Here is a 26,821-nt window from a genome sequence, read left to right as displayed (position 1 = left end):
CGGAGGCACATCATCAGCGGAACTCGGGCTTACTACGGGTCCAGAAGAAACTGCGATCGAAAAAGATTCAACCACGCACCAAATGCACCATGTACAAAACGCTAATAAGACCGGTGGTCCTCCACGGACACGATACATGGATGTTCGAAGAGGACCTGCAAGCATTCGGAGTTTTCGAGCGACGCGTGCTAAGGACGATCTTCAGCGGCGTGCAGGAGAACGGTGTATGGCGGAGAAGGATGAATTACAAGCTCGCTGCACTTTACGGCGAACCCAGCATCCAGAAGGTGGCCAAAGCCGGAAGGATACGATGAGCAAGGCATGTTGCAAGAATGCCGGACAACATCCCTGCCATGTTGGTATTCGCGACAGATCCGGTTGGCACAAGAAGGTGTGCAGCGCAGAAAGCACGATGGGCGGATCAGGTGGAGCGTGACTTGGCAAGGATCGGGCGTGATCGAGGATGGAGAACGGCAGCCACGAACCGTGTATTATGGAGAAATATTGTTGATTCAGTTTTATCTTGAATTTGATGTTACACTAAAAACTGAATGAATAGCTTAAACAAATTTAATCATACTAACAAGTTCTCTTTCGCTCGGAATGAAATGACTTGCGTGAATTCAAGAATGTTTCTCCCGCTAATGCACATTTCCAAAGCAGATTCGGTTCGGCTCAAGTTACGATGCCACATAAAACGTCAGCATATATTCGCAGGCACTTTGCTCACCACATAAAGATCGTTAGAGTGCGCCTCCTTACACCTGACTGTTGAAATGCGTCGACTTCTAATATTACATTCAGCTTCTTATCTCTGGCCGTGACATAAACAGGAAAGGTACTTACCACCACCACGGCCGAGTGACGAGACTCGCAGTAGACCTCCATCAGCCAGCTATCACCCCCCTGGTGAGCTGAGAGGGTGCATGACGAGACAGAATAGGTGAATAAATAAAATTTCAAACACGTCTCCGCGGTTTGATAACTACATTTGATTACATGCATTAAGCTGTCAGATGTAATCGTTCCCGGGTGCGATTGTGAATCAGACAACCGCCGCACCGCCATCCTGTTCTGGCTACCATCAACATTCGCCGCCTCGCGGAGTCTTCGGCGATGTATCGTGACTGTACTGCGGGGACGAACGCGGATACCTACAAGCAGTAAATATTTTATTGCCTTTTGCATACATTTTTTATCTGACTTTTTGGAGTGTCCTTTGTCAGAGTTTCTCAAACAGTGGGTTGCGGCACTGAAACTAAAATGGAATAAAGCACTAAAAACACTAAGTTGATGTAGGCAGGCCAAGTTCCAGTGAGAACTTAGTGCCACAAAAAAAGAAGGAAAAGAAAGTGTGTGGTGAATTCAGTAAGACGTCTGTTTATCCGTTTTTTTAATTTACAGAGTTCCGTTTTCCAAACTTAACAAACATATGTTATGACTTAAATTACAAACCAGAATGATTATTCGAACGCTTGATTTCCAAATTTTAGTATTATTCAACTAATGTTATCAAAATACCCAAAAATTGACCCCTGCATTTCGCATTAATTTAGCATGGCTCGTACCCTACAAAAGGTTGAAACCCCCTACCCTACGTTGAAAGAGAGTTTTCAACAATAACCAGAAGCAGCCAGAAACGAACGACACGCTGATGCTGCTGGTGGCGGTAGCTGATGTTTCCACTTGCTTCTATTATCATTTGGTGGAAAACAGGAAATCGCACCGGGAGAATTTTAATTTCCCGTTACCGTCTTCGCGTTTCGGCGGACCTCTTCCTATGCAGCACTCAAAAGTCAGAGCAGCATCTCCATCACCAAGAGGGTTGAGAATGGTTGCGCAAGGGGGACGCAAGAGGAAGACAACTGCTGAGCAAACAAGGTGTCGCCGTCGTCGTCGTCAGAAACGGTTGATGTAAATTGTTTGATTCGAGCCCACCCTTGGTGCAAGCTGGTAGGTTTTGGTGGGAGGTTGCGGCATCACAGCACAAGCCAAGGATTCCATCGCGCGAAAACGAACGCATTCGGGCAATTTGTTGGCGCGTTTTGGAATGCGCTTGTGATGTTTCACTGTGACAAGCGCGTTCTTGGAGGAATAGATTATGATTTGAAGGTGGAAGGCAATAGGAAATCACTTAGCAGTAACAAGACATGACAGATGTCATTTGCACTTATCATCTGACGGGGAAATTTTGACGGAATTAAATTCAATATGTATATTTCGAAGAGTGTGGCCATAACGATCCAGCATCAATTTGCAGTTGAGCCTCCCATGTGTTGATTGAAAGAAGGTACACGGAACCGTCAAACTACATAAAATTGTGTTCTTTTGTAACGCCTCTGAAACCCTTCCTGATATCTCGTTAAGCTCATCTGATAGCCTGTAAAGCCCGCTAAACCCTCTGAAACCTTCTGAAGCGCTCTTGAATGCCTGGAAACCTTAAAAACCATTAAGCATATAAAATGAATTTGATAAAGTAAACTTTGATTTAGGCAGTCCTGACCTAATTGGAAATTCTAGTTTCCACACAATTTATTAACAGTAATCCAGAGCTGTCATAGTAAAATCAGAGATGGTGTCTGGCCAAATTTGAAAATTGTGTATGGACAACACGGTTTGTGGCTGCCGTTGCTCTTCGGTCACGCCCGTTGCTTGCCAAGTTACGCTCCACCTTATCCGCTCATCGTGCTCTCTGCACTCCACGCCTTCTTGTGCCAACCGAATCTGTCACGAACACCAACTTTGCAGGGTTGTTGTCCGGCATTCTTGCAACATGCCCTGCCCATCGTATCCTTCAGGCTTTGGCCACCTTCTGGATGCTGGGTTCGCCGTAAAGTGCAGCGAGCTCGTGTTTCATCCTTCTCCACACACCGTCCTCCTGCACACCGCCGAAGATCGTCCTTAGCACGCGTCGCTCGAAAACTCCAAGTGCTTGCAGGTCCTCCTCAAGCATAGTCCATGTCTCGTGTCCGTAAAAGACCCCCCGGTCTTATCAGCGTTTTGTACATGGTGTATTTGGTGCGTGGGTGAATCTTTTTAGACCGCAGCTTCTTCTGGAGCCCATAACAGGCCCGACTACTTCTAATGATGCGCCTTCGAATTTCACGATTGACGTTGTTGTCAGCCATTAGTAAGGATCCGGGGTAGATGGATTTCTTCGACACTATCGTAGCATTACTACCCAGACAGATCCGGTCGTGTTCGGTTCCGCCTACCAGCATGTACTTTGTTTTTGAGACATTCATCACCAGTCCGAGTAGAACATACAACTTCTAGTAGCAACAATTGTCGAACTAGCATTCCTTTCCTTCTCCGGTAGACCGTAAGGATGTATCCAGAGCCGTTATCGACCCAATAAAGCTTGAGCTCTCGAAAAGTTTACATTGAGGGTGGTGGCAAATCCCAAGCCCCAAGCCAATTGGTTCTCTGTGCAATTTTGCTAGCTCAGGTCAATCACGGAGTAGCAACTACGAAGTGTACGATCACCACTGTTCATGCTCATGCTCATTCACCATCAGTCCGACCTTTGCTGCTTCGCGTTTCAGGCGAATATACAGCTCTGCCACCGTTCCAAATGTTCTGGCAATAATGTCCATGTCATCTGCAAAGCACACAAATTGACCGGATTTTGTGAAAATCGTTCCCCGGCTGTTGAGCCCGGCTCGTCGCGTCACACCTTCCAGAGCGATGTTGAAGAGTAGGCATGAGAGTTCATCAGCTTGTTGCAGTCCCTGGCGAGATTCGAATGAACTGGATAGTTCACCTGAAACCCTTACGCAGTTGCGCAGTTACGGTGTGCAACGTCCATCGTTGCTTTAATGAGTCTAGTCAGCTTCCCAGGAAAGCCGTATTCGTCCACGGTTTTCCATGGCTCTGCGCGGTCGATACTGTCGTATGCCGCTTTGAAGTCAATGAACAGTTGATGCGTTGGGACCTGGAATACACGACATTTCTGGAGGATGTTCCGGACGGTGAAGATCTGGTCCATTGTCGACCGGCCGTCGATGAAGCCGGCTTGATATCTTCCCACGAATTCATTCGTTTTAGGTGACAGACGACGGGAGATGATCTGGGATAGCACTTTGTAGGTGGCATTCAAAATAGTGATCGCTCTGAAGTTCTCACATTCCAAATGATCACCTTTCTTGTGAATGGGGCAGATTACCCCTTCCTTCCACTCCTCCGGTAGCTGTTCAGTTTCTCAGATCCTGACTATCAACCGGTGCATACAGGTGGCCAACTTTTCTGGGCCCATCTTGATGAGTTCAGCTGTGATATCATCCTTACCAGTTGCTTTGAGCTGATGAATGGCATCCTTAGCTTCCTTCAGCGTGGGAGCAGGTTCAGTTCCATCCTCCGTTGCACTGGCATCGTCGTTTCCTCCGTTGCTGTGGTGTCCCTTGCCTACGTCCTCCACGCCATTCAGATACTGATCGAAGTGCTGCTTCCACCTTTCGATCACCTCACGTCCGTCTGTCAGGAGGCCTCCGTCCTTATCCCTGCACATTTCGGCTCGCGGCACAAAGCCGTTGCGGGATGTGTTGAGCTTCTGGAAGAACTTCCATGTTTCTTGGGAACGGCACAGCAGCTCCATTTCTTCACACTCCGCTTCTTCCAGGCGGCGCTTTTTCTCCCGAATGAGACGGGTCTGCGGTTTCCGCTTCTGTTTGTAACGTTCCACGTTCTGTCGAGTCCCTTGCTGCAGCATTATCGACCGCGCTGCGTTCTTCTCTTCCAAAACCGTTCTGCACTCTTCGTCGAATCATTCGTTCCGTCGATTCCGTTCCACGTACCCGACGGTGCTCTCGGCTGCATCGTTGATGGCTGCTTTCACTGTACTCCATCTGTCCTCTAGAGGGGTCTTATCGAGCTCACCTTCGTCTGGCAGCGCGTTTGCTGGCTGAGGCGACATCCGGTTGTTTTAGTCGTTCTAGGTCATACCGTGGCGATTGCCGGTACTGTACATTGTTGATGACGGAAAGTTTTTCGAGCAGTTCGACCATCACCAGATAGTGGTCGGATTCGATGTTGGCGCCACGATAGGTCCTGACGTCGATAGTGTCGGAGAAGTGCCGTCCGTCAATCAGAACGTGGTCAATTTAGGAATCTGCCTGCTGTGGTGATCTACAGGTGTAACGATAAGGGAGGCTGTGTTGGAAAAAGGTGATACGTATGGCCATATTTTTGGAGGCGGCGAAATCAATGGGTCGTACGCCGAAGATTCTTTCTAGACATCTTTTAGATTGTATGTGCACTTTTTAGATTTTTTTCCGTGATAGCCTCCAGTGAAACTGCAAGAAATTCCTACGGGGATTTTTCAGAAAATATATTTTTTCCGAGATTTGAATCGTAAGAAAATTCTTGAAGAATTTTCTGAAATGATTTTTTCCATAAACTTGTTTTGGGTCTTCTATAAAAGTTAAACAATAAATTTCTCGAAAGATTCATCTAGAATCTAGTCCGCGAGTTTCTTCATATACAGGGGATAGACAAAATGATCGGGACAGAAAATATTTTCACTTTTCAAAAAATGTTCAACCAGCTGTAACTTTTCGAAAAATGCATCAAATATTCTCAAATTTGCCTGTCCCGATTTTGCCTGTCCCGATCATTTTGTCTATCCCCTGTATTCCTTAAAAACTTGCTCCTGGGACTCCTTCAGGAACTTTCTTCAATAAAAACTATGGAAGTTGTGTACATATTCCTCCATATATTTATTCAAACTTTTCTGAAGCAATTCCTTCTGGAAAATTATCAGAATTTCGCCCAGGAGTTTTATTGGTATTTCACCAGTAATTCTTGTACAGGATTGAAAAAAAAAAATCTGTTAGCAGACATATTTTCACATAGATTCGAAGATTCTTTCAGATATTTCTTCAGGAATTTCCTTTACAAATTCAGATTTTTTAGGAGATCTTTCTGTTGTTGGAATTTCTTCAGAGGTTCGTTTAGGTACACGGCTCTATATTCATGGAACAGATAGTACAAAATTGGATAACACACATTTCTGAAAATTTCTCAACCTCCATGAATTCTTTCAGGGATTCCTTCAGAAAATCCTCTACGGTTCCTTCAGAAATTCACTAAGGGATTTCTTCAAGGATTTTACTAGTACCTTTTTTTTGTTTTTTTTTTATTCGTGAATTTTGACTTAGATTAATTCTTCACACATTACTTTTATGTGCAATATATGCTAGGATTTCAGTAGACATTTTAAAGAGATTCCTTTAGAAATTTCAGCTCGGATTTTTTTATTCTAAAAAATTCTGAAGCAATTTCATTGTATAAGTTCTGAAATTCATTCGAAATGTTTGTCCGTGAATATATTTAGCAAATTTTTAATAATTTCTTATAGCATCTCCAAAGTTATCAGAAGTTTTTTTTTATGGAATTCCTTCAGACAAACCACCATCGATTTCCTAAGAATTTCTTCAGGGATTCTTTCACATTTTTTTGTGCAATCGTTGGAGGAACTTCTTAAAAAATCCTTCAAATAATATCTGAATCATTCACGCAGAAATCTTCAAAGCAATCACTGAAGATATTTGTGACGGAACCGCAGGAACAATATTTAAAACAAATCCTTATGAGATTTTTTGCAGAAATCTCTGAAGTAATTTCTCAAGCAATTCTGGGATGAACTTTGAAATGAATCTCTAGAGGAATATCTGGAGAAATTCCTTTGAAAACTGGAATTCCTAGAAAAGTTTATTAAGGATTTTTTAGGAAAATTGCTGGAGAAATCTTCAAGAAATAAACTTTTCTGAAAGTAGTCTTTGGGCAATCTGTGAATATATTTCTTGAGGATTTCCTAAAGGTATGTCTAGAGAAACCGAATGATCTTTTATCCTTGGAAAAAAATCATTTAAGATATTTCTTAAAGAATTCCTGCAGAAATTCCCAAGAAATAATATTTAGTAAATTCCTTGAAGAATCCACGGCGAAATTCTTAGAACTATTCTAAGAGAAAAGGAGAAAACTCTGGCTGAATTTTTGCCTGAATCACTGAAAGTAATAATCCAAAAATCTCTGTAGGAATGCCGCAGAATTTTCTGAATATTTTTTTTTTTCATTTATTTCTTTTTATTTGTAAATTTTAACTAAGGCAAATTATTCACACAAATTAATAAATCCCTGCAGAAGTTGTTGGGTACATTCAAACTAAAATTCACGATGTAATTCTTAGAGAAACAATTGCAACGATGCAATTTCCAGAGAACAAATCTCTGTCGGACTAAAATAAATACCTGTACGACGTTCTGGAAGATTTTTTGGCAGATTTTCTCAAGAAACCTGAAGGAATCAAAATTCTGAAAGAATCCCTGAAGAAATTTCCGAAGGATTTGCTAAACGAATCAATAGAAGAATTTCTAAAGTGATCTCTGGTGGAGATGCAGAAGGAACCATTGAAAGAGTTCTTGTAGAAATTTTTGAAGATTTTCATAAGGGAATATCTAATCGATGGAATCAGAATGAATCAGTGGTTATTGTCCTGAAAGGATTCTCGTACGGATTTGGGGGAATGAATGAAACTCATGAATGCTCTTTCTGAAGGAGTTCTTGAGGATTATTTGGGGATCTTCTAGTGGAAATTTTGAAGCAATCTACAAAAGATTAGGTGTCTTTATTAGAGAGATTTGTGAACCAGTCCGAAGCTGGCTCATACAGTCTTGTTAGAGATCACAGTCATTTGAACCTTTTCGTCGATATTCGGCCGAAACAGAAATTCGATATTCGGTCGAAACAGAAATGTCAAACGAATGCACTTCACCACGATAGCGTCTTCGGGCGACGGTTCGGCTTTTGTTCCTGTCTTCTTTGATAATGAGACCTCTGTTGGCAATAAGTGTGTGGTATTCAATGCAACATGCAAGGATAAACTAATATTAACATTCATAATCGAAATTGGCTAAAAATCTATGCGAAAAGCTTGAATTAGACAAAAGTCATCGTGTCAGATGACATTGATTGGACCCTTTCTTATGTTTATTGATCTTCGTTCTACCGCTCGTGTTGTGTGTAAGAGCTAACGGTAGCGCGCGATTGTAACAAAGCAAGGTGACACACGACTGCGGCAACGAAATGAAGGTAGTGAAAAGTGTCGAATGTTTACAAGACTGGGTTCATATCTTACCATAAAAGGTGTTCTAACATAACTTCAGAATGAATCTGTGGAAGACTGCTCAAAAGGAATTCCTGGAAGACTTTCCAAAGGAATCGAAGGAGCTATTTCGGAAGAAATCTAAGGAAGGTTTTATAAAAGAATTCCTACATTAATTTTTGGGGCAATATCTAGAAAACTTTGAACTAAATTCTAAAGGAAATTATGAATTTTCCAATGGAATTCCTGGAAAAAATCTGAAGGAATTGTTGAACAAGTTTTCGTATGTATTCCTGACACAATTCTTAAAAATTCCATGGAAAATTTCTAGAAGTAAGTGTTGTATTAGCCTAAATAAAAATACACGTAACATTTGGCAATTTCTTCTAAATTTGAATATTTTAGAACACAAGATTTTTGGAAAACGACGGCAATTATAAGTGTTACGAAACTTTATTTTTTTGTCTTTTAACTCAAAATTTTATATCTAGGGCCAGATACCAACTTGACGAATTCCAAATATTTTTGCACGCTTTTGTATATATTTTTGTTGTCTTGAAATTCTTGTTCAAACTATTCCTTTGACGATATTATTTTTATAATAATTAAAAAAAATTGTTTTATCGCGAAAATAATGATAAATAAATCCGAAATTCTTCATTATTTTGCAAAACGCATGTTTTTGAATGGTTTTTGACTCATTTCAATGTTGATATAGCGCGTTTAATTCAACACTGGACTATTGCACAAGTTTTCTAGAGTGCGAAAACGTGAATAAAAGTGCGCGATTGCAGCTAACGACTCGGTGTGTTCAGAGCACTTATACAGCATAAATCAAAGAAATAGTCCGAGGACATCAACTGGATTTGATGCCACTTTTATTAATGTTTACGCGCTTATGAAGACTGAGTGCGCAGTCCAGTGGTGAACCAAATGCGCAATATAATCCATAAATTATACAATAAACCATAAAATATGTAAGGTTCATTCATTACATTTGAGACAACAAACATATTTAGTGGAGCGGACCTGGTGTGATGGTTAGAACACTTGACTATCACGCCGAGGACCTGGGATCGAATCCCACTCTCGACAAACTCTCAAAATGTGAGTTCTTCCTTCGGAAGGAAAGTAAAGCGTGGGTCCCGAGATGAACTAGTCTAGGGCTAAAAATCTCGTTAATACAGATAAAAAAAAACAAACATATTTTTGAAGTCACGTTTAAGTATTGAAAATTGTTCAAGCAATTAGAAGGAAGAATTTAGAAAAATATCACAAGTTCGTTTTTTTTCTCATCTGTAGAGCCTTTTATGGTATGACCCATATTAAATTTGGTGGTGGTCAAATATCTGTCAAAAGTGAGCTTTGATGGGCGATGGTTGATGTAACACCTGATCCCAACTAGGCACAACTCATTTTATAAAGTTTATTACCCTGTTGGGACTACTTCTCCAAATTTCCAAGGGCTCTAGAAACCCTTTACCAAATAACGCCTATCTGTGATGGGACAGCACTCCTCAGTGGTAGAGTAAATGCTCGGCAGTTTCGTTTTCCGTTTGACAGAAACGACACTCGGAGGATTGGATTTTTCCAGTCATCAGACCAGTAATTATCCTGAGATCTGTTAAGAAATCTATTTCAAGAAAATTGTAGCTCTCTAGCTCAGAGATTGGGGGATTTAGGGATTCTCAGGGTCGTTTTATAGGATGGCTTGAACTTTCACACCTACACACTGATTTAAGGGCTATCCTGAAACAGGAAAACTGGACATTGACTTCACAGACAAAACATGAAAATAGCAGAGTAACGGTCAAATAAACATTCCTAGTGACGTGGAAACCATAAATTCCAGGATCTGATGGATCACACGAATAGCGAGGCTTGACGACTCCTTTGTGAGTCCGGACAAAGCGGATAACGAACGAAAAGATGGTGAAACTATAATAACCAGGGCTGCGCTCTAAATAAATGGCTTTCACTGAGGCTATTTACAATTTACATAGTTTTATTTAACAATCGTGACGTCACTTTGATGGGGGGGGGGGAGGTTGTGTGTACTTGCATGCTTTATAACCGGGATCCGGATCCGGAATTAACGTTTCACTTATCGGAACTAGCTTACCGGGAGCCGGTGGACCGGTCTGATGTTCTTCGGAGAAAGTTCGTGGTGGACCGATAATAGTAGCGGTCAACGGATGCCAATGAGGGACACCGACGGAATCGGCGAAATGCTGAACAGCAATGGCCGTCGTAGAATGGCCGTCGCTGATGGGAGCCGGCCTCGAACGATAACGGCGATTGTTCCCAGTCGGGATTTCTGATCGTTGACGATCGGTTTCGTCCGGGAAGTCCCCGTCCGGACGTTCATCTGGAGAGTAGTTTTAAAGATGGGAAGAAAAAGGCCCATTCATCGGACCTAACCACTCGATTAATACCCCGACATCACTCTACATAATAGCCTCTTACAATTTGCCACATCTTGCACAAACTAACAATAGAATTACCTTTTTCTTATATCTTCTTTTTAACTTGTGTTCTTGTCGTTTTTCACTAGGTTTTTGTATGTTACAATACTAATAGAAAAAGAATAACACATTAGCTTTAGGTCTATGTTGCATGATTTTAACTACTAACCATACTAATTTTTGCATGCTAGCACGTTTACTAACTGTTTTACTAACACTTTTTGTAACATTTTACTTTAGACCTATTAAAGAGAACAACACTAAATTATTACAAATTCACCACACAAAAAGTCTTACAATAAACCTTACAGAACAATTTAAAATAACACACGCGCACTACTACTCTATTCACAAATCACGATCAGAAAGAACATGGAGATTTCAGGTTTCCTCTTTTATAAGAATCGTCAGTCTCAGAAATGGAACTCGATCAATTACACATATACAACATAGAAACATGTAATATGCATGATTTGTTCTTTTAATGCCAGAAATTTGATCATATACCCTAATTTTACTAACTCCATCTGGAAGTCAATAATCACTGGCTGCGTACTCTTTTGCCATGACAGCTCAACTGTTATACAGTAGACCGCCACTCAAACGGTATGCAGTGCGAGAGTGGGACAACGCTCTTACTTCCATCAAGCCACTGAGAGCAGCCACTGTCCCATCATAGTGTTAGTTGGTTCTTTCTTTATAAAGGGCGTATTAATGTGAAGCGGGAAATTTGGGAAAGGAATTGAAAAAATGCAAAATTGAAAATTACTAAACTTGTGGTGGAGCTACAAGCATAATTTGGAACCGACGGTTACAAAATTCATACAGAAATATTTAAATTCTGTTGAAAATTGAGAAAGTATAATGGATGTGAAAGCTTCTTTTTTACACAATAATCCTAAAAGAACTGCATCCATTCCATCTTAATCCCCAGTTCATCATTAGCGATTATGAAAAAAAAAAAAGAAAGTACACACAAGCTAAGAGCTTGATTCTCAGCACAAAAGAATCACGCTCATGCGACGATGACGATAACATCAAATGGGGGGGACGCGTATATGCAATGCACATAACTAGTAAAAACGTAATCAAAGAATAGCTGAACGAAAAAAAAAAAAAAAAAAACAAAACAGAAGGGGAAACAACAGTGCATTACAAGAGCGCACAAACACTTCTCTTGCTCCCCATCCGTGTCAAGTCAAGCCCTCTGCTGGCTGTTGGGACGACGATTGTTGATGGAGCCTTTTATGCGACGTGCATTCCCACTTGCGCTGCGCTCCATAAAACTGGTGGGCACCTGAGGGAGCTGGAGTCACCACCATCCTCTTAATGGCATGTGCTTGCTGCTGGGGGGTGAAGATAAAGCGCCGGAGTGCAATCCTGGAGAGTGAAAATATGAGGAAATAAAACTATAAAGTGAAAACAAGTGAAGCTACCACACAGGACTAAAGGGGGCGACTGGGGAACTTTGGGGGCGGTGATGATGTCGACGACAAGAGTCGTGGAAGATTTTTCCCGGAAACCTTGAGAACAAGGAATGGAATGTTTTCATACGAGTGAACCATTCGGCTAGCATTGAGGTACCGTAAAAGAGAGTTACTTCGTTAGCTTTGACTGCATTCAAGATCCTGTGTTGGAATAACCCTAATGAAAATGTATTATACACTGACAATGGGGCACGTTCGGTGCAGTACTAGATTTGTAGTAATGAGCTGAATTTTAGTATGGTGAGAAGGTCAATTCTCCGTTTCTCCAAGTAAATGGTGCAAAAAGCGTGGGTTTATGTTGTTTATGATGCAAGAAATGGAGAAAACAACAACACTGTTGCCCAAAGTTTTGCTCATACAGCATCAAATTAGGCAAGGAATCATAATACCCATGCTTTTTGTACCATTAGAAACGGAGAATTGACCTTCTCACCATACTAAAATTCAGCTCATTACTACAAATCTAGTACTTCATCTATCTGTCCTATTGGGCGAATGATTGTACCATTTCGTGTATGATGAAGATGATAGCCCGAAAGGGTTGTTAAGCACTTCGTATCATATTTTTCTAAGGGATACCAGTTCAATGTAGCTTTACTCAGGTTGTTGAGATCAAAGTCCCACCAAAGTTACTTCAATCTAGGGTGCCCACACCTTCATACCGAAGACCCAGTTAAACAACGGACAAACAGCGAACTCGACCTCGGTTTGGCTAAACGGGACACAGAAGGAAAGCTCTCCTTAGGTCAACCGGGCTTGACTTTTGCCACTGCTTTTTTAATAATTTTAATATTCAAGTGTATGTTCTCATATTACACTCCAGGGATCAAGGGTGACTTTTCCTCGTGCTTTCGTAGGCATGGAGCGGCAGTCGATTCTCGATTGCTGCTGTTTGGATGGCATGGAGAGGCAAATGGCAGTAGGTAGTTCCTCCGTTTGGAAAAGGGGATAGAGCACCACCGGTTCCCCGGGGGTGATAACTGGAAGGAGAAAAAAGCATCAAACAGTAAGAAGTTGACGGTATGGGGAAGGGTGCGCATTTCCTTCAACACCGGGGAGCTCGAGGGCGGTAATAATAGAAATGTGAGGGAAAATATGCACCCTCCCTGAAGTGTTGTCGTTCATGATTGTAGATCAGTGGTTTTCAAGCACAGGAATATTTGTACAGGAATACCTGAAGGAATCCCTGGAGGAATCCCTGGAGGAATCCCTGGAGGAATCCCTGGAGGAATTCCAGAAGGAATCCCTGGAGGAATCCCTGGAGTAATCCCTGGAGGAATCCCTGGAGGAATCCCTGGAGGAATCCCTGGAGGAATCCCTGGAGGAATCCCTGGAGGAATCCCTGGAGGAATCCCTGGAGGAATCCCTGGAGGAATCCCTGGAGGAATCCCTGGAGGAATCCCTGAAGGAATCCCTGGAGGAATCCCTGGAGGAATCCCTGGAGGAATCCCTGGAGGAATCCCTGGAGGAATCCCTGGAGGAATCCCTGGAGGAATCCCTGGAGGAATCCCTGGAGGAATCCCTGGAGGAATCCCTGGAGGAATCCCTGGAGGAATCCCTGGAGGAATCCCTGGAGGAATCCCTGGAGGAATCCCTGGAGGAATCCCTGGAGGAATTCCTGGAGGAATCCCTGGAGGAATCCCTGGAGGAATCCCTGGAGGAATTCCTGGAGGAATCCCTGGAGGAATCCCTGGAGGAATTCCTGGAGGAATCCCTGGAGGAATCCCTGGAGGAATCCCTGGAGGAATCCCTGGAGGAATCCCTGGAGGAATCCCTGGAGGAATCCCTGGAGGAATCCCTGGAGGAATCCCTGGAGGAATCCCTGGAGGAATCCCTGGAGGAATCCCTGGAGGAATCCCTGGAGGAATCCCTGGAGGAATCCCTGGAGGAATCCCTGGAGGAATCCCTGGAGGAATCCCTGGAGGAATCCCTGGAGGAATCCCTGGAGGAATCCCTGGAGGAATCCCTGGAGGAATCCCTGGAGGAATCCCTGGAGGAATCCCTGGAGGAATCCCTGGAGGAATCCCTGGAGGAATCCCTGGAGGAATCCCTGGAGGAATCCCTGGAGGAATCCCTGGAGGAATCCCTGGAGGAATCCCTGGAGGAATCCCTGGAGGAATCCCTGGAGGAATCCCTGGAGGAATCCCTGGAGGAATCCCTGGAGGAATCCCTGGAGGAATCCCTGGAGGAATCCCTGGAGGAATCCCTGGAGGAATCCCTGGTGGAATCCCTGGAGGAATCCCTGGAGGAATCCCTGGAGGAATCCCTGGAGGAATCCCTGGAGGAATCCCTGGAGGAATCCCTGGAGGAATCCCTGGAGGAATCCCTGGAGGAATCCCTGGAGGAATCCCTGGAGGAATCCCTGGAGGAATCCCTGGAGGAATCCCTGGAGGAATCCCTGGAGGAATCCCTGGAGGAATCCCTGGAGGAATCCCTGGAGGAATCCCTGGAGGAATCCCTGGAGGAATCCCTGGAGGAATCCCTAAAGGAATCCCTGGAGGAATCCCTGGAGGAATCCCTGGAGCAATCCCTGGAGGAATCCCTGGAGGAATCCCTGGAGCAATCCCAGGAGGAATCCCTGGAGGAATCCCTGGAGGAATCCTTGGAGGAATCCCTGGAGGAATCCCTGAAGGAATCCCTGGAGGAATCCCTGGAGGAATCCCTGGAGGAATCCCTGGAGGAATTCTTGAATTCTTGAAGGAATCCCTAGAGGAATTCCAGAAGGAACCCCTGGAGGAACTCTTGAAGGAACCCCTGGATGAACTCTTGAAGGAACCCCTGGATGAACTCTTGAAGGAATCCCTGGAGGAATTATTGAAGGAATCCCTGGAGGAATTCTTGAAGGAATCTCTGGAGGAATTCCTGAAGGAATCCCTGGAGGAATTACTTCAGGAATCCCTGGACGAATTCATGAAGGAATCCCTGGACAAATTTCTGAAGGAATCTCTGGATGAATTCCTGAAGGAATCCCTGGACGAATTCTTGAAGGACTCCCTGGAGGAATTCCTGCAGGAATCCCTGGAGGAATTTTTGAAGGAATCCCTGGAGGAATTCTTGAAGGAATCCCTGGAGGAATTCTCGAAGGAATCCCTGGAGGAATTCTTGAAGGAATCCCTGGAGGAATTCTTGAATGAACCCCTGGAGGAATTCCTGAAGGAATCCCTGGAGGAATTCCTGAAGGAATCCCTGGAGGAATTCCTGAAGGAATCCCTGGAGGAATTCCTGAAGGAATCCCTGGAGGAATTCCTGAAGGAATCCCTGGAGGAATTCCTGAAGGAATCCCTGGAGCACGCTATGTCTGAACCAACAGATTATAAAAATTGAATGTACATCGGGTTTCTTTCCATAAAACATCAGTATTCAAGCTATATTTTCATTTGCAGAAGGTTTCAAAATATTCTATCGGGGAAATTTTGATTTTTCCATCTTTTTGACCGTTTTTCATACAAATTTGCTTGAAATCCTCATTTTCGGTCAATTTCTCTCCCATACAAAATGTATGGAAAAATTTTCACCGATAGAATATTTTAAAACCTTCTGCAAATGAAAATATAGCTTGAATACTGATGTTTTATGGAAAGAAACCCGATGTACATTCAATTTTTATAATCTGCTGGTTCAGACATAGCATGTGGAGGAATTCCTGAAGGAATCCCTGGAGGAATTCCTGAAGGAATCCCTGGAGGAATTCCTGATGGAATCCCTGGAGGAATTCCTGATGGAATCCCTGGAGGAATTCCTGATGGAATCCCTGGAGGAATTCCTGATGGAATCCCTGGAGGAATTCCTGAAGGAATCCCTGGAGGAATTCCTGAAGGAATCCCTGGAGGAATTCCTGACGGAATCCCAGGAGGAATTCCTGAAGAAATCCCTGGAAGAATCCCTGAAGGAATCTCTGGACGAATGCTTGAAGGAATCCCTGGAGGAATTCCTGAAGGAATCCCTGCTGGAATTCCTGAAGGAATCCCTGGAGGAATTCCTGAAGGAATCCCTGGAGGAATTCCTGAAGAAATCCCTGGAGGAATCCCTGAAGGAATCCCTGGAGGAATCCCTGGAGGAATCCCTGGAGGAATCCCTGAAGGAATCCCTGGAGGAATCCCTGAAGGAATCCCTGGAGGAATCCTTGAAGGAATCCCTGGAGGAATCCCTGAAGGAATCCCTGGAGGAATCCCTGAAGGAATCCCTGGAGGAATCCCTGAAGGAATCCCTGGAGGAATCCCTGAAGGAATCCCTGGAGGAATTCCTGAAGGAATCCCTGGAGGAATTCCTGACGGAATCCCTGGAGGAATTCCTGACGGAATCCCTGGAGGAATTCCTGACGGAATCCCTGGAGGAATTCCTGACGGAATCCCTGGAGGAATTCCTGACGGAATCCCTGGAGGAATTCCTGACGGAATCCCTGGAGGAATTCCTGACGGAATCCCTGGAGGAATTCCTGACGGAATCCCTGGAGGAATTCCTGACGGAATCCCTGGAGGAATTCCTGACGGAATCCCTGGAGGAATTCCTGACGGAATCCCTGGAGGAATTCCTGACGGAATCCCTGGAGGAATTCCTGACGGAATCCCTGGAGGAATTCCTGACGGAATCCCTGGAGGAATTCCTGACGGAATCCCTGGAGGAATTCCTGACGGAATCCCTGGAGGGATTCCTGACGGAATCCCTGGAGGAATTCCTGACGGAATCCCTGGAGGAATTCCTGACGGAATCCCTGGAGGAATTCCTGAAGGAATCCCTGGAGGAATTCCTGACGGAATCCCTGGAGGAATTCCTGACGGAATCCCTGGAGGAATTCCTGACGGAATCCCTGGAGGAATTCCTGACGGAATCCCTGGAGGAATTCCTGACGGAATCCCTGGAGGAATTCCTGACGGAATCCCTGGAGGAATTCCTGACGGAATCCCTGGAGGAATTCCTGACGGAATCCCTGGAGGAATTCCTGACGGCATCCCTGGAGGAATTCCTGACGGAATCCCTGGAGGAATTCCTGACGGAATCCCTGGAGGAATTCCTGACGGAATCCCTGGAGGAATTCCTGACGGAATTCCTGGTGGAATTCCTGACGGAATCCCTGGAGGAATTCCTGACGGAATCCCTGGAGGAATTCCTGACGGAATCCCTGGAGGAATTCCTGACGGAATCCCTGGAGGAATTCCTGACGGAATCCCTGGAGGAATTCCTGACGGAATCCCTGGAGGAATTCCTGACGGAATCCCTGGAGGAATTCCTGACGGAATCCCTGGAGGAATTCCTGACGGAATCCCTGGAGGAATTCCTGACGGAATCCCTGGAGGAATTCCTGACGGAATCCCTGGAGGAATTCCTGAAGGAATCCCTGGAGGAATTCCTGAAGAAATCCCTGCAGGAATTCCTGAAGGAATCCCTGGAGGAATTCCTGAAGGAATCCCTGGAGGAATTCCTGAAGGAATCCCTGAAGGAATTCCTGTAGGAATCCCGGAAGGAATTCTTGAAGGAATCCCTGAAGGAATTCCTGGAAGAATCCTTGAAAGAATTCCTTGGGGAATCCCTTGGGCTGGAGGAATTCATGGAGGAATCCCTGAAGGAATTCCTGGAGGAATCCCTGATGGAATTTCTGGAGGAATCCCTGATTGAATTTCTGGAGTAATCCCTGAAGGAATTCCTGGACGAATCCCTGAAGGAATTCTTTATTTTTAAATACTATAGACGACACAAACAAAAAACAATTGGAAGCCACTGCCCCAGGTTTGACCGGGACTGCCAGATTTTCCCCGATTGTCATACGACTACGAAGCGACAGATTTGAATATTTCCAGGATCGCCTACATGCAACCAAAATTAGAGGAAGTCGGGAAAAATTGAGATTGAGAAGTCCTAGTGCCTCCCCGGCACTCTGGATCTGGTTGGCTCTTTTGTGCGGAGGTATTTCTGCTGCTCCCAGGAATGCGATTTCGGAAAACGGAACAAACCCAATTCATGGGGGGAGAGCGTCGTCGTTGTCGCCGTTTGCATGTTATGAACGGAGATCGTTCGCATAGCTTTCACTTCAATTTCGGTCGGTTGGTACTTGTTCCGAAAGCCAGATTTTTTTTTCCGAGACTGAGTAGGTATGCGCTAGGTTTGGCGCTTGCTGCTTTTTGGAGTTCGCTTATGGGGCGTCCGGACTACCGGAGGGGAATGTTTTGATGCGAGCTACTGCTCTTGTGGAGCATCGTTCAAGCGTTAGGAGTGGTCTTGCTGTCTACTTCATCCTTTGCATGCTGGATACGTTATTTCATGCAAATGAGTTGTAGTCATTTGGGATTTAAATTTTTGAGTTTGGAGTAATGGATCGGTGTCATGATTTTTTTGTGTTTGTTACGGTTGCTTCCTAGTATTTTTGACATGAGCACATACATGGTTTTTGGGTTTGTTCAAAGTATGGTTGAAGTGAAGCTACAAGAACAGCAGCTGCTGCGTTTGCATATGGAAGTAGAAATAGTTTCAAGTCGCGCAAGCTCGATGACGAGCAGTTGCTTTCTAATCAAGAACCACACAAAATATAGCTTAGAAATATGCAGCTGCAAAGAAATACCGCAACGAAGGTGTCCTAGTTGGTACGTTATGCCAAGAAGATGAAGAAGAAAAATACTTTCATCTAACAATTTAAAATTTCTCAGTAACCAATAACAAAACCAACTTAAGCCAAGTAAAATAAGCATGTGTTGCAACAGATTCAGAACAACGGATACAGACTCATCAAAGAGCTCATAAAAACGAAGACGAACTTGATCCTCTAAGAAGCTAAACATAAGTCAACTCAAGATGGCTGACTTCCCTTATAATACCCCAACAAAAGTCCTAGTTAATTTGAGTTGGCCAGGCCATTCCGGCACTCGATGCGACGAAAACGAAAGACCTCTCTATAATTGAATGGGGTTGCATAGCTCCAAAAGGCTAGCCACAAGCATTTCGAACTATGTTATGCCATATATGATCCTTTGTTTCGACTCGGTCTTACGGTTGCGTGTGTGTATGTGTGATATGAAGTGGGTACAACAGGAATATGTTGAGGTTCAACCCGAGACACGTTCCAGGGATCAAAAACTTAATTGAACATGTCGAATTGGCGTCGGACGGTATTTTGCTCTTTCTCTTAAGAATATGCAAATTCCGGACTCTACATCGATTGCCAAAGCAATTAAGTACAACCAAAACAGAGAGTCCCATCTCGTCAACTGGCGGAGGCAAATTATAGAAAAGGTCTGGTGATATGTTCGAATTAGCCATATGTCATGGTTAGCCTCAGAACGAGTGAGTGCGGGCTGACAGATCTGAACAAACCAGCAGAGACATCCGTCCACTAGTCAAGTCGAAACTAGAAATCATTTATAACATCACGATAAGAACTCGTCCGTCGTCCGCCGACAAAGGCAACACTCAAGGGATAGCAGCACATCGCGTGAGATATACCTACGAACGGCATGGCATCGTTCCATTCCATTCCATGGTACGGCAGCTGTGTAAACTAAGAAAAACAAATTAATTCAAATCCCTTGCTATAACACAGAGCTCAGCAGCATTGACATGCCGAGCGCATCCGAAGGAGGTATGCAGTAGTAGCAGCAGTAGCAACAACGTTGGCTCTTGATGTTTGATGCTTGTGGGATGGACGCACGTGTACAAGCCGAGTGGATCACTACTAATGGTGATTGCTGTGAAGTGGTTCTCTTGAGATCGAATTTTCCACAGAGGAAACGGAAGGAAAGAGGTTATAAGAAGGGTCTCTTTGACTTATCACTATAGTTTGATTTTTATTCTTGCATAAAAAAACACAACATTGTACCTACATACAATACATTTATGATAATGCTCACCAGATAACGTTCCACCTAGTTCACCTATCTTGCATACTGTGCTTGATGCCTTTTTGCGAACACTAACTTTGCAAAATGCAGTGAACTCGTGGTCCTGCACACCATAAAAGATCATCATCAGCACACTTCGCTCGGATACTCCAATTTCATGCAGGTCTTGCTCGAGCTCAGTCCCTGCATCTTGACCCGGTTATCTCAAGACTTAGGAGTACATGCGCAATAACGCTATTGATCGTAATCCTTACGTCGTAGTTTACTACTGCATAGTAGCTGAAGAGCTATCTCGTGAGTTTTAGTAACCAACAAGATAGCGTCTACGGTTGCCCTTCCTTTCCGGAAACCGAACTAGTTACCCGAGAGACCATCTACACTACACCCTCAGCGTACTTCAAGAATCTGTTAAGGACGATCCTCTCAAACCTTCCTCGTATCGATCAAGCATATTTTTTTTTGTTTTTTTTTTATTTTTTTTTTTTTTTGTGTAAAACATGTATTTATTTATTCGTATTTCTCACCATAGTTTACAATTAAAACGTTACAATGCATCTAACATATGTTTATGAATGTACCAACATACTTGTTGAACCTTGAACATGTTTCTGTTTGACCACCTTATTTCTCTTATACTTTTCTGAAATATACACAAACTATCAGTAGGGCATTGGTCCCCTTATTAAACATGTGGCTCCCATTTCCATCCTACGAAAAACAAAGGATTGAAGCGCTGTTTGTTTTGTATCTTATTTTTGTATTTTTTGTTAGAATTGAGCATCCATGAAAACAAAAAGAACGGAATCAATCGGTGCCGTAATCGCTTGTTCTCGAATAGGATGAATATGGGAGCGTGAGATTACTGATGGCACACATACCCTATTTGCAGGAGTTATTACCCAGCTCATGTTGTCAGGCCAAACATGACTAAAGGTCCTATCTGCAGAAGAGAGGCTTTCTTTGGTTTCCCTCTCTTTCGTTAATACCTCAGCTTATTTGTATTATGATTGTCTCCTAGCATTGAACAATGGTCAAAACAATCGTCTTTTGATTTTTTTTTTACTTATTCGTTTATTTGGAAGGCTCGGGCGCCACATTAGCATAACTGAGCCGAAATCTTTTGTTTTTTTTTTACAATGATTTTACATTTTACAATTTATTACTGCCTTAAGCTATGTTAGTTTGGGAAGCCGAAGTACTCGCGGCTGTTTCGAGGTTAAGGATTGAGAAAAAAAAAATAAAATTGGGAAGGAGGGATTTATGGGTTTAAAACTAAATTATTTGCTAACTTATACTAAAACATTGATGGGACAAATTGTCCATATCTGTAACGGAACCAAAAAGAAAGGACTTTATCGGTAGAAAACGACAAGAAGAGGACAAACGGAGGGGGGGTGACGACAGACAGGGGCGAACAACAAAACCAAACGGCGGACAACGAAAACAAGGAAATCCAACCCTTTGAACCATGGCTTCTTCGACACCTGTGGGATGATGGAGTGCAACCATCTACCCATCTCCCCATCTCTCCATTTGTGTTGCCAGCTGATCAAGGTCTCCTGACGGGCCAATGCAAAAAATTCGTCGAAGGCGATTTGACGCTCGTAAATATCACCTCCGCTAGCGCCCACCTTAGCCAGAGAGTCCGCTTTCTCATTGCCCGGAATTGAGCAATGTGAAGGGACCCAAGCTATGGTGATGATGTATGAGCGTTTGGACAAAGCACTCAAGACTTGGCGTATTCCATTCAGGAAGTACGCTGAGTGCTTCATCGGTTTCATTGACCGAACAGCCTCCAGAGAGCTTAGACTGTCGGTAAAAATGAAGTAGTGCTCAGGTGGAAGAGTGCGAATGTACTCTAAGGTGTAGTATATAGCCGCTAGCTCAGCAATGTATACCGAACATGGCTTTTGAAGCATGTAGGTGGCGCTATGAAATTCGTTGTAGACACCGAAACCACTCGAATCATCGGTTTTCGAACCGTCTGTGAAGAACTGTCTGTCCCCGCTAACATGCCCGAACTTACTTGCAAAAATTTGTGGAATACCTATGGAACGAAAAGATTCCGGTATACCGGTGATCTCATCCTTCATAGAGAGATCAAAATCCACAGAGGAGCTGTCGAAGTTTGAGAAGTTGTCACGATTGGTGTTAACCGGAGATGGGCTTAACTCCAGCGTCATGTACCAGTAGTACACACTCATAAAACGAGTTTGAGGGTTCTGTTCGAGCAGCTTTTCGAAATTTTCTATGACCAATGGATTCACAACCTCGCATCGGATGAGGAACCGGAACGATAACTCCGCAAAGCGGTCTGTCAGAGGCTGTACACCAGCGAGTACCTCTAAACTCATAGTGTGAGTTGAGTTCATGCAACCTAACGCGATCCGAAGACAACGGTACTGAACCCGTTGAAGCTTCAGCAAGTGTGTTTTCGCCGCGGATTGAAAACAGAAGCTACCGTATTCTAAAACCGACAGAATGGTTGTTTGGTACAGCTTGATCAGATCTTCCGGATGTGCTCCCCACCATGTTCCGGTAATAGTTCGCATAAAGTTGATTCGCTTTTGGCATTTCTGTATCAGATACACAATGTGCTTCCCCCAGGTGCATTTGGAGTCGAACCAGACGCCGAGATATTGAGAAGACATGCTATGAGTGATTGTCTTACCCATCAGATGGAGCGGAAACTTTGCCGGTTTGTGTTTTTTAGAAAAGACAACCATCTCAGTTTTCTCCGGAGAGAATTCGATACCCAGCTTGAGAGCCCAAGCAGACAAATTGTCCAAAGTATCCTGTAGTGGTCCTTGCAGATCGACTGCTATTGATCCCGTTATAGAAACAACACAGTCATCCGCAAGCTGTCTTAACGTGCAATTTTCCATGAGACAATCATCTATGTCTCTAACATAAAAATTGTAAAGAAGGGGGCTTAGACATGAACCCTGGGGGAGACCCATGTAGCTAATTCGTGAAACTGTCAAGTCGCCATGAGTAAAACTCATCTGCTTCTCAAACAGCAAATTATACAAAAAGTTGTTCAAAATTGGTGAAAGGCCACTTCCGCGTAGTTTGTCGGAGAGAACATCGACACAAACTGAATCAAAAGCTCCCTTAATATCCAAAAACACTGAGCCCATTTGCTGCTTTTGAGCAAAGGGAAGCTGAATTTCTTAAGTAAGCAACGCAAGACAGTCGTTCGTTCCTTTGCCTCTGCGGAAACCAAATTGTGTATCAGACAACATGCCATTCGATTCAACCCATTTGTCCAGTCGAAAGAGAATCATCTTCTCTAACAACTTCCGTAGACAAGACAACATCGCGATTGGACGGTACGAATTATGATCCGACGCGGGTTTCCCGGGTTTTTGAATAGCTATCACTCTCACTTGCCTCCAATCATCCGGAATGATGTTGTTATCCAGGAACTGATTGAACAAGTTCAACAAGCGCCTCTTAGCGACGTCGGGGAGGTTTTTAAGCAAGTTGAACTTAATTCGATCCATTCCTGGAGCGGAATTGTTACATGAAAGAAGAGCAAGTGAGAATTCAACCATCGAAAACGGCCTATCCATGTCGTCCCTATCCTCGGAAACATCCGGAATTATTCACGGGTACGGAATCTGGACAAACTTTTTTTGCGAACTTGAGAATCCACCGAGGAGAGCTTTCTCGATCCTCGTTTACGGACGACGCGTTACGCATTCTTCTCCGGACGTTCCAAAGAGTTCTCAATGATGTCTCGCGCGATAAACCCTCGACGAACCGACGCCAGTAACCGCTTTTCTTCGCCTTGATCAAGTTCTTGAACTTGCTTTCAAGGGAAACGTACCGCTTAAAGTTTTCAACTGACCCGCGTTTCCGAAACTCTTTGAACGCAGCGGATTTCTCGCGATAGATTTCTGTACACTCGCTATCCCACCACGGATTGGGGGGTTTCCTGCGAGCCGAAGGACCTAGAACTGGCCGACGTTGTGCCTGCAGCGCGCTACTGATGATCAGTTCTGATAGAAACTGATACTCTTCCCGCGGTGGAAGAATTTCTACCGATTGCTCACCGTCGATAATTGCTTCCGCGTACTTTCCCCAGTCAATGTGTTTCGTGAGGTCGTAGGAAATGCCGATATATGGAGGTTGACGTGAACTATTGGAAATAGAAACAACGATCGGAAGGTGATCACTACCATGGGGATACTGTATAACCTTCCATGTACACTCCAGCGATAGTGAGCTCGAACAGATTGAGAGGTCTAATCGGCTGTCTCTAGGACTGCCATCTTTAGCTGGAGGTGCCACTCGCGTAACTTCTCCGGTGTTCAAAATTGTCATGTTGAAGTCGTCGCAGAGGTCATATATCAAAGTTGAATGGCTGTCATCGTACAGTTCCCCCAGCCTGTACCATGGGAGTTGAAATCTCCCATGAGCAGCCGTGGCTCAGGCATAACCGAGCAGATGTGGGCGAGATCCCTGCGAGATATCGCAGTTCTCGGTGGAAGATATATGGAGGCAACACTGAGGGTTTTACCTCGGATTGTCACCTCACATGCGACGGCTTCGATGCCTGTCATCGGTTGAAAATCGACTCTGTAAAATGAGTGCTGCTTTTTGATCCCTAAAAGCACCCCTCCGTACGAGTCGGACCGATCAAGACGGATAATGTTGAAATCGGAAAAAGGTAAGGTTACATCGGGTGTCAGCCATGTTTCGGATAGCGCAAAAACATCGCATTGTAAATTGTTAATTAAAAATTTGAAAGAGTCTAATTTTGGTACGATACTACGACAGTTCCAGTGTAGCACAGAAATCATATCTTCGACCTCGGTGGTTAAATTAGCCATCGAAAGATACGAATGTCGCAAGGAGGGGCATTTTAGAAGCCAACTGCTTCAAAAGAGGAGACACACAAGGAAGAAGTGCTTTGACAATGCTCTTCACTGAGTCAGAAGCATTAAAGAAGTTAACGACGATGTCTACGATGCCAGAAAGCGTAAACATCGGAGCACCAAGAGGTTGTTCCTGGTTCTCCGAATGCTGTCCCTCTGGCTGAGAAGTCGAAAAAATTGGGACATCTGTGTCCGATCACGGACAGTCGATGATGAGGGCAATCCTCTCGGTTGGAGGATCCCTGCTGGAGCGGCCAATTCATTTTCGGAATGCCAGGGGTGTCGATGCTCAGACTGGAATTTGAATAACTCAATCCTGAGAAGGACTACTGGTTCGGCTGCTTCTCGGTAAGGAAAACGCTGTTTGCTTTGTTTTTCGAACTAGACGGTTTATTGCGCGTGCCATACAACGGCTAGAAACTGAATGACGGAATCAATCAATGGGTCTCGTATTTATAATGGAAATAATCTTATTCTTGTTCTTGGTTTTCGCTTTTCGTTAGCTACTGGCAGAAGCGTGAAAAGGGCGCCAACCAATCAGCGTATGACACTTGGCGCGTCGGTCGGCTGGCATGTCGGTGGAGAGCTCATGTCGGATTTGTTGGTAGTAGTGCGTGTGTGGAGAATTGGAGGTTGGATTGGATATGGGTGTTGTTAGTGTTGGTGGCCGAAATACTCGCGGCGACTCGAGGTTAGTTTTGTGTTTGTGGTACATGAATGGGAAAAGCGGGAATGGAACTATGGAAACAGGGCTAACAGCAGAGTTAAAAAGGCAACCGTACAGACCAGGGTTGAAACGCTGCACACCGTTCGCGTTGTGCGCGAACATTCTCCCGCCAGCGAAGAAGGTGGCTCCGGCGGGTTAGACAGCATGGCGGAGTTGACGGAAACAAAGTTAGAGGCAATTTGATCCGCTGGAGTGGGCTTGTTCGAGATGACTTGATTCTGGTTTACCGAGAACGTGGACGGGTTAGATTTACGGGCTTGATTAGCAGACGACAAACGAGACTTCAGCAGAGATTGACGGGACTCTACCAAAAGATCGTATAGCGGATTTTCAGTTGTTTGTGGACTGTAACTACAATGATAAGACTGTTCTGGTGGATCATTCACTTGGACAGGATTTGATGATTGTCGGATCTGTTTCATGTATTGGGTATCTTCCAGGTTTTGGGAAATTAACGGGTATGCAGGATAGTTTTTTCGGGAACGTGATTTTGTTAGAACAAATGGAATTTCGGACGAATCAGGGGTTGGAACGACTGTGGCCTTGCATTCTGTACGTGGGGAGTGGACTGTGTCTGTAATAGTCATTGTCTGTACACCAACTGTGTATCGGTTCTGCTTCGAGCGAGCTGGGTTAACTGCTCCAGCGACTACCCAACGAAGACGGGTTTCCTGGAGGATCGGTAAATCGTCGGACAGTTTGATTTGACCTGGCATCATCAGCTTGAAGAAATGCTGAATGCCAATTAGGAGATCTATTTCACCGGGATTATGGAAGTTGGGATCGGCAAGGGTAAATCCAGGCGGGATGTTCCAAGTCTTGATGTCGATGGGAACTGACGGAATTTGTCCAGTGACTTGATTGGCGACAAGACACTCTAACTGCTCAGTGTAATTTGAATAACGTGATTTGATCTGAAGCTTCACCACTTCAGACAAGGACGACTTTTGATTGTTTGCTCCAACGATATCGATCTTCGTTGCGAGCCGGGGAAGTTTCAGAGATTGAACAAGTTTGCGTGACACAATGTGTGCTTGAGAACCACTGTCAAGGAATACTCGACAAGGCTGCAGCTTCCCATCAGCATCAAACACTTGGACCATCGCTGTCATCAAGAGGCTGTTGCACATGGGATAGACTTTCTTGGCGGAATAGACGGCAGAAGTGGACTGTAGTTGTTGGGGTTCGATTTCGGAATCCGATTCATCGGATCTGGATTTGGGTGGGGACACATCAGACTCAGGGTGGAGAAGGGTATGGTGACGACCTTCACATTTCCAACAGTTGAATGAGGATTTACACGCACTACTCCTATGACCCGTTCGCAAACAA

The 26,821-nt window shown here is 44.3% G+C and overlaps 2 protein-coding genes across 4 annotated transcripts in view; one reads left to right on the top strand and one right to left on the bottom strand.

Annotated features, from left to right (window-relative positions):
* Positions 1-26,821, top strand: part of LOC109418606 (nyctalopin-like) — a 473,642-nt gene that overhangs the window by 87,181 nt on the left and 359,640 nt on the right. The gene's annotated exons all lie outside the window — the stretch shown is intronic.
* Positions 1-26,821, bottom strand: part of LOC134290787 (uncharacterized) — a 41,705-nt gene that overhangs the window by 13,778 nt on the left and 1,106 nt on the right. Inside the window, exons 2-4 of the mRNA XM_062857988.1 lie at positions 26,092-26,727; positions 25,545-25,707; positions 10,224-10,469 (exon numbers count right to left, since the gene is read on the bottom strand). Coding sequence (XP_062713972.1) covers positions 10,224-10,469; positions 25,545-25,707; positions 26,092-26,727 — 1,045 coding nt within the window. The remainder of the gene's footprint in view (positions 1-10,223; positions 10,470-25,544; positions 25,708-26,091; positions 26,728-26,821) is intronic.

The sequence above is a fragment of the Aedes albopictus genome, chromosome 3 (genome assembly GCF_035046485.1).
Source record: "Aedes albopictus strain Foshan chromosome 3, AalbF5, whole genome shotgun sequence".
Taxonomy (NCBI): Eukaryota; Metazoa; Arthropoda; class Insecta; order Diptera; family Culicidae; genus Aedes; species Aedes albopictus.
This window is presented reverse-complemented; position numbering and strand designations above follow the sequence as displayed.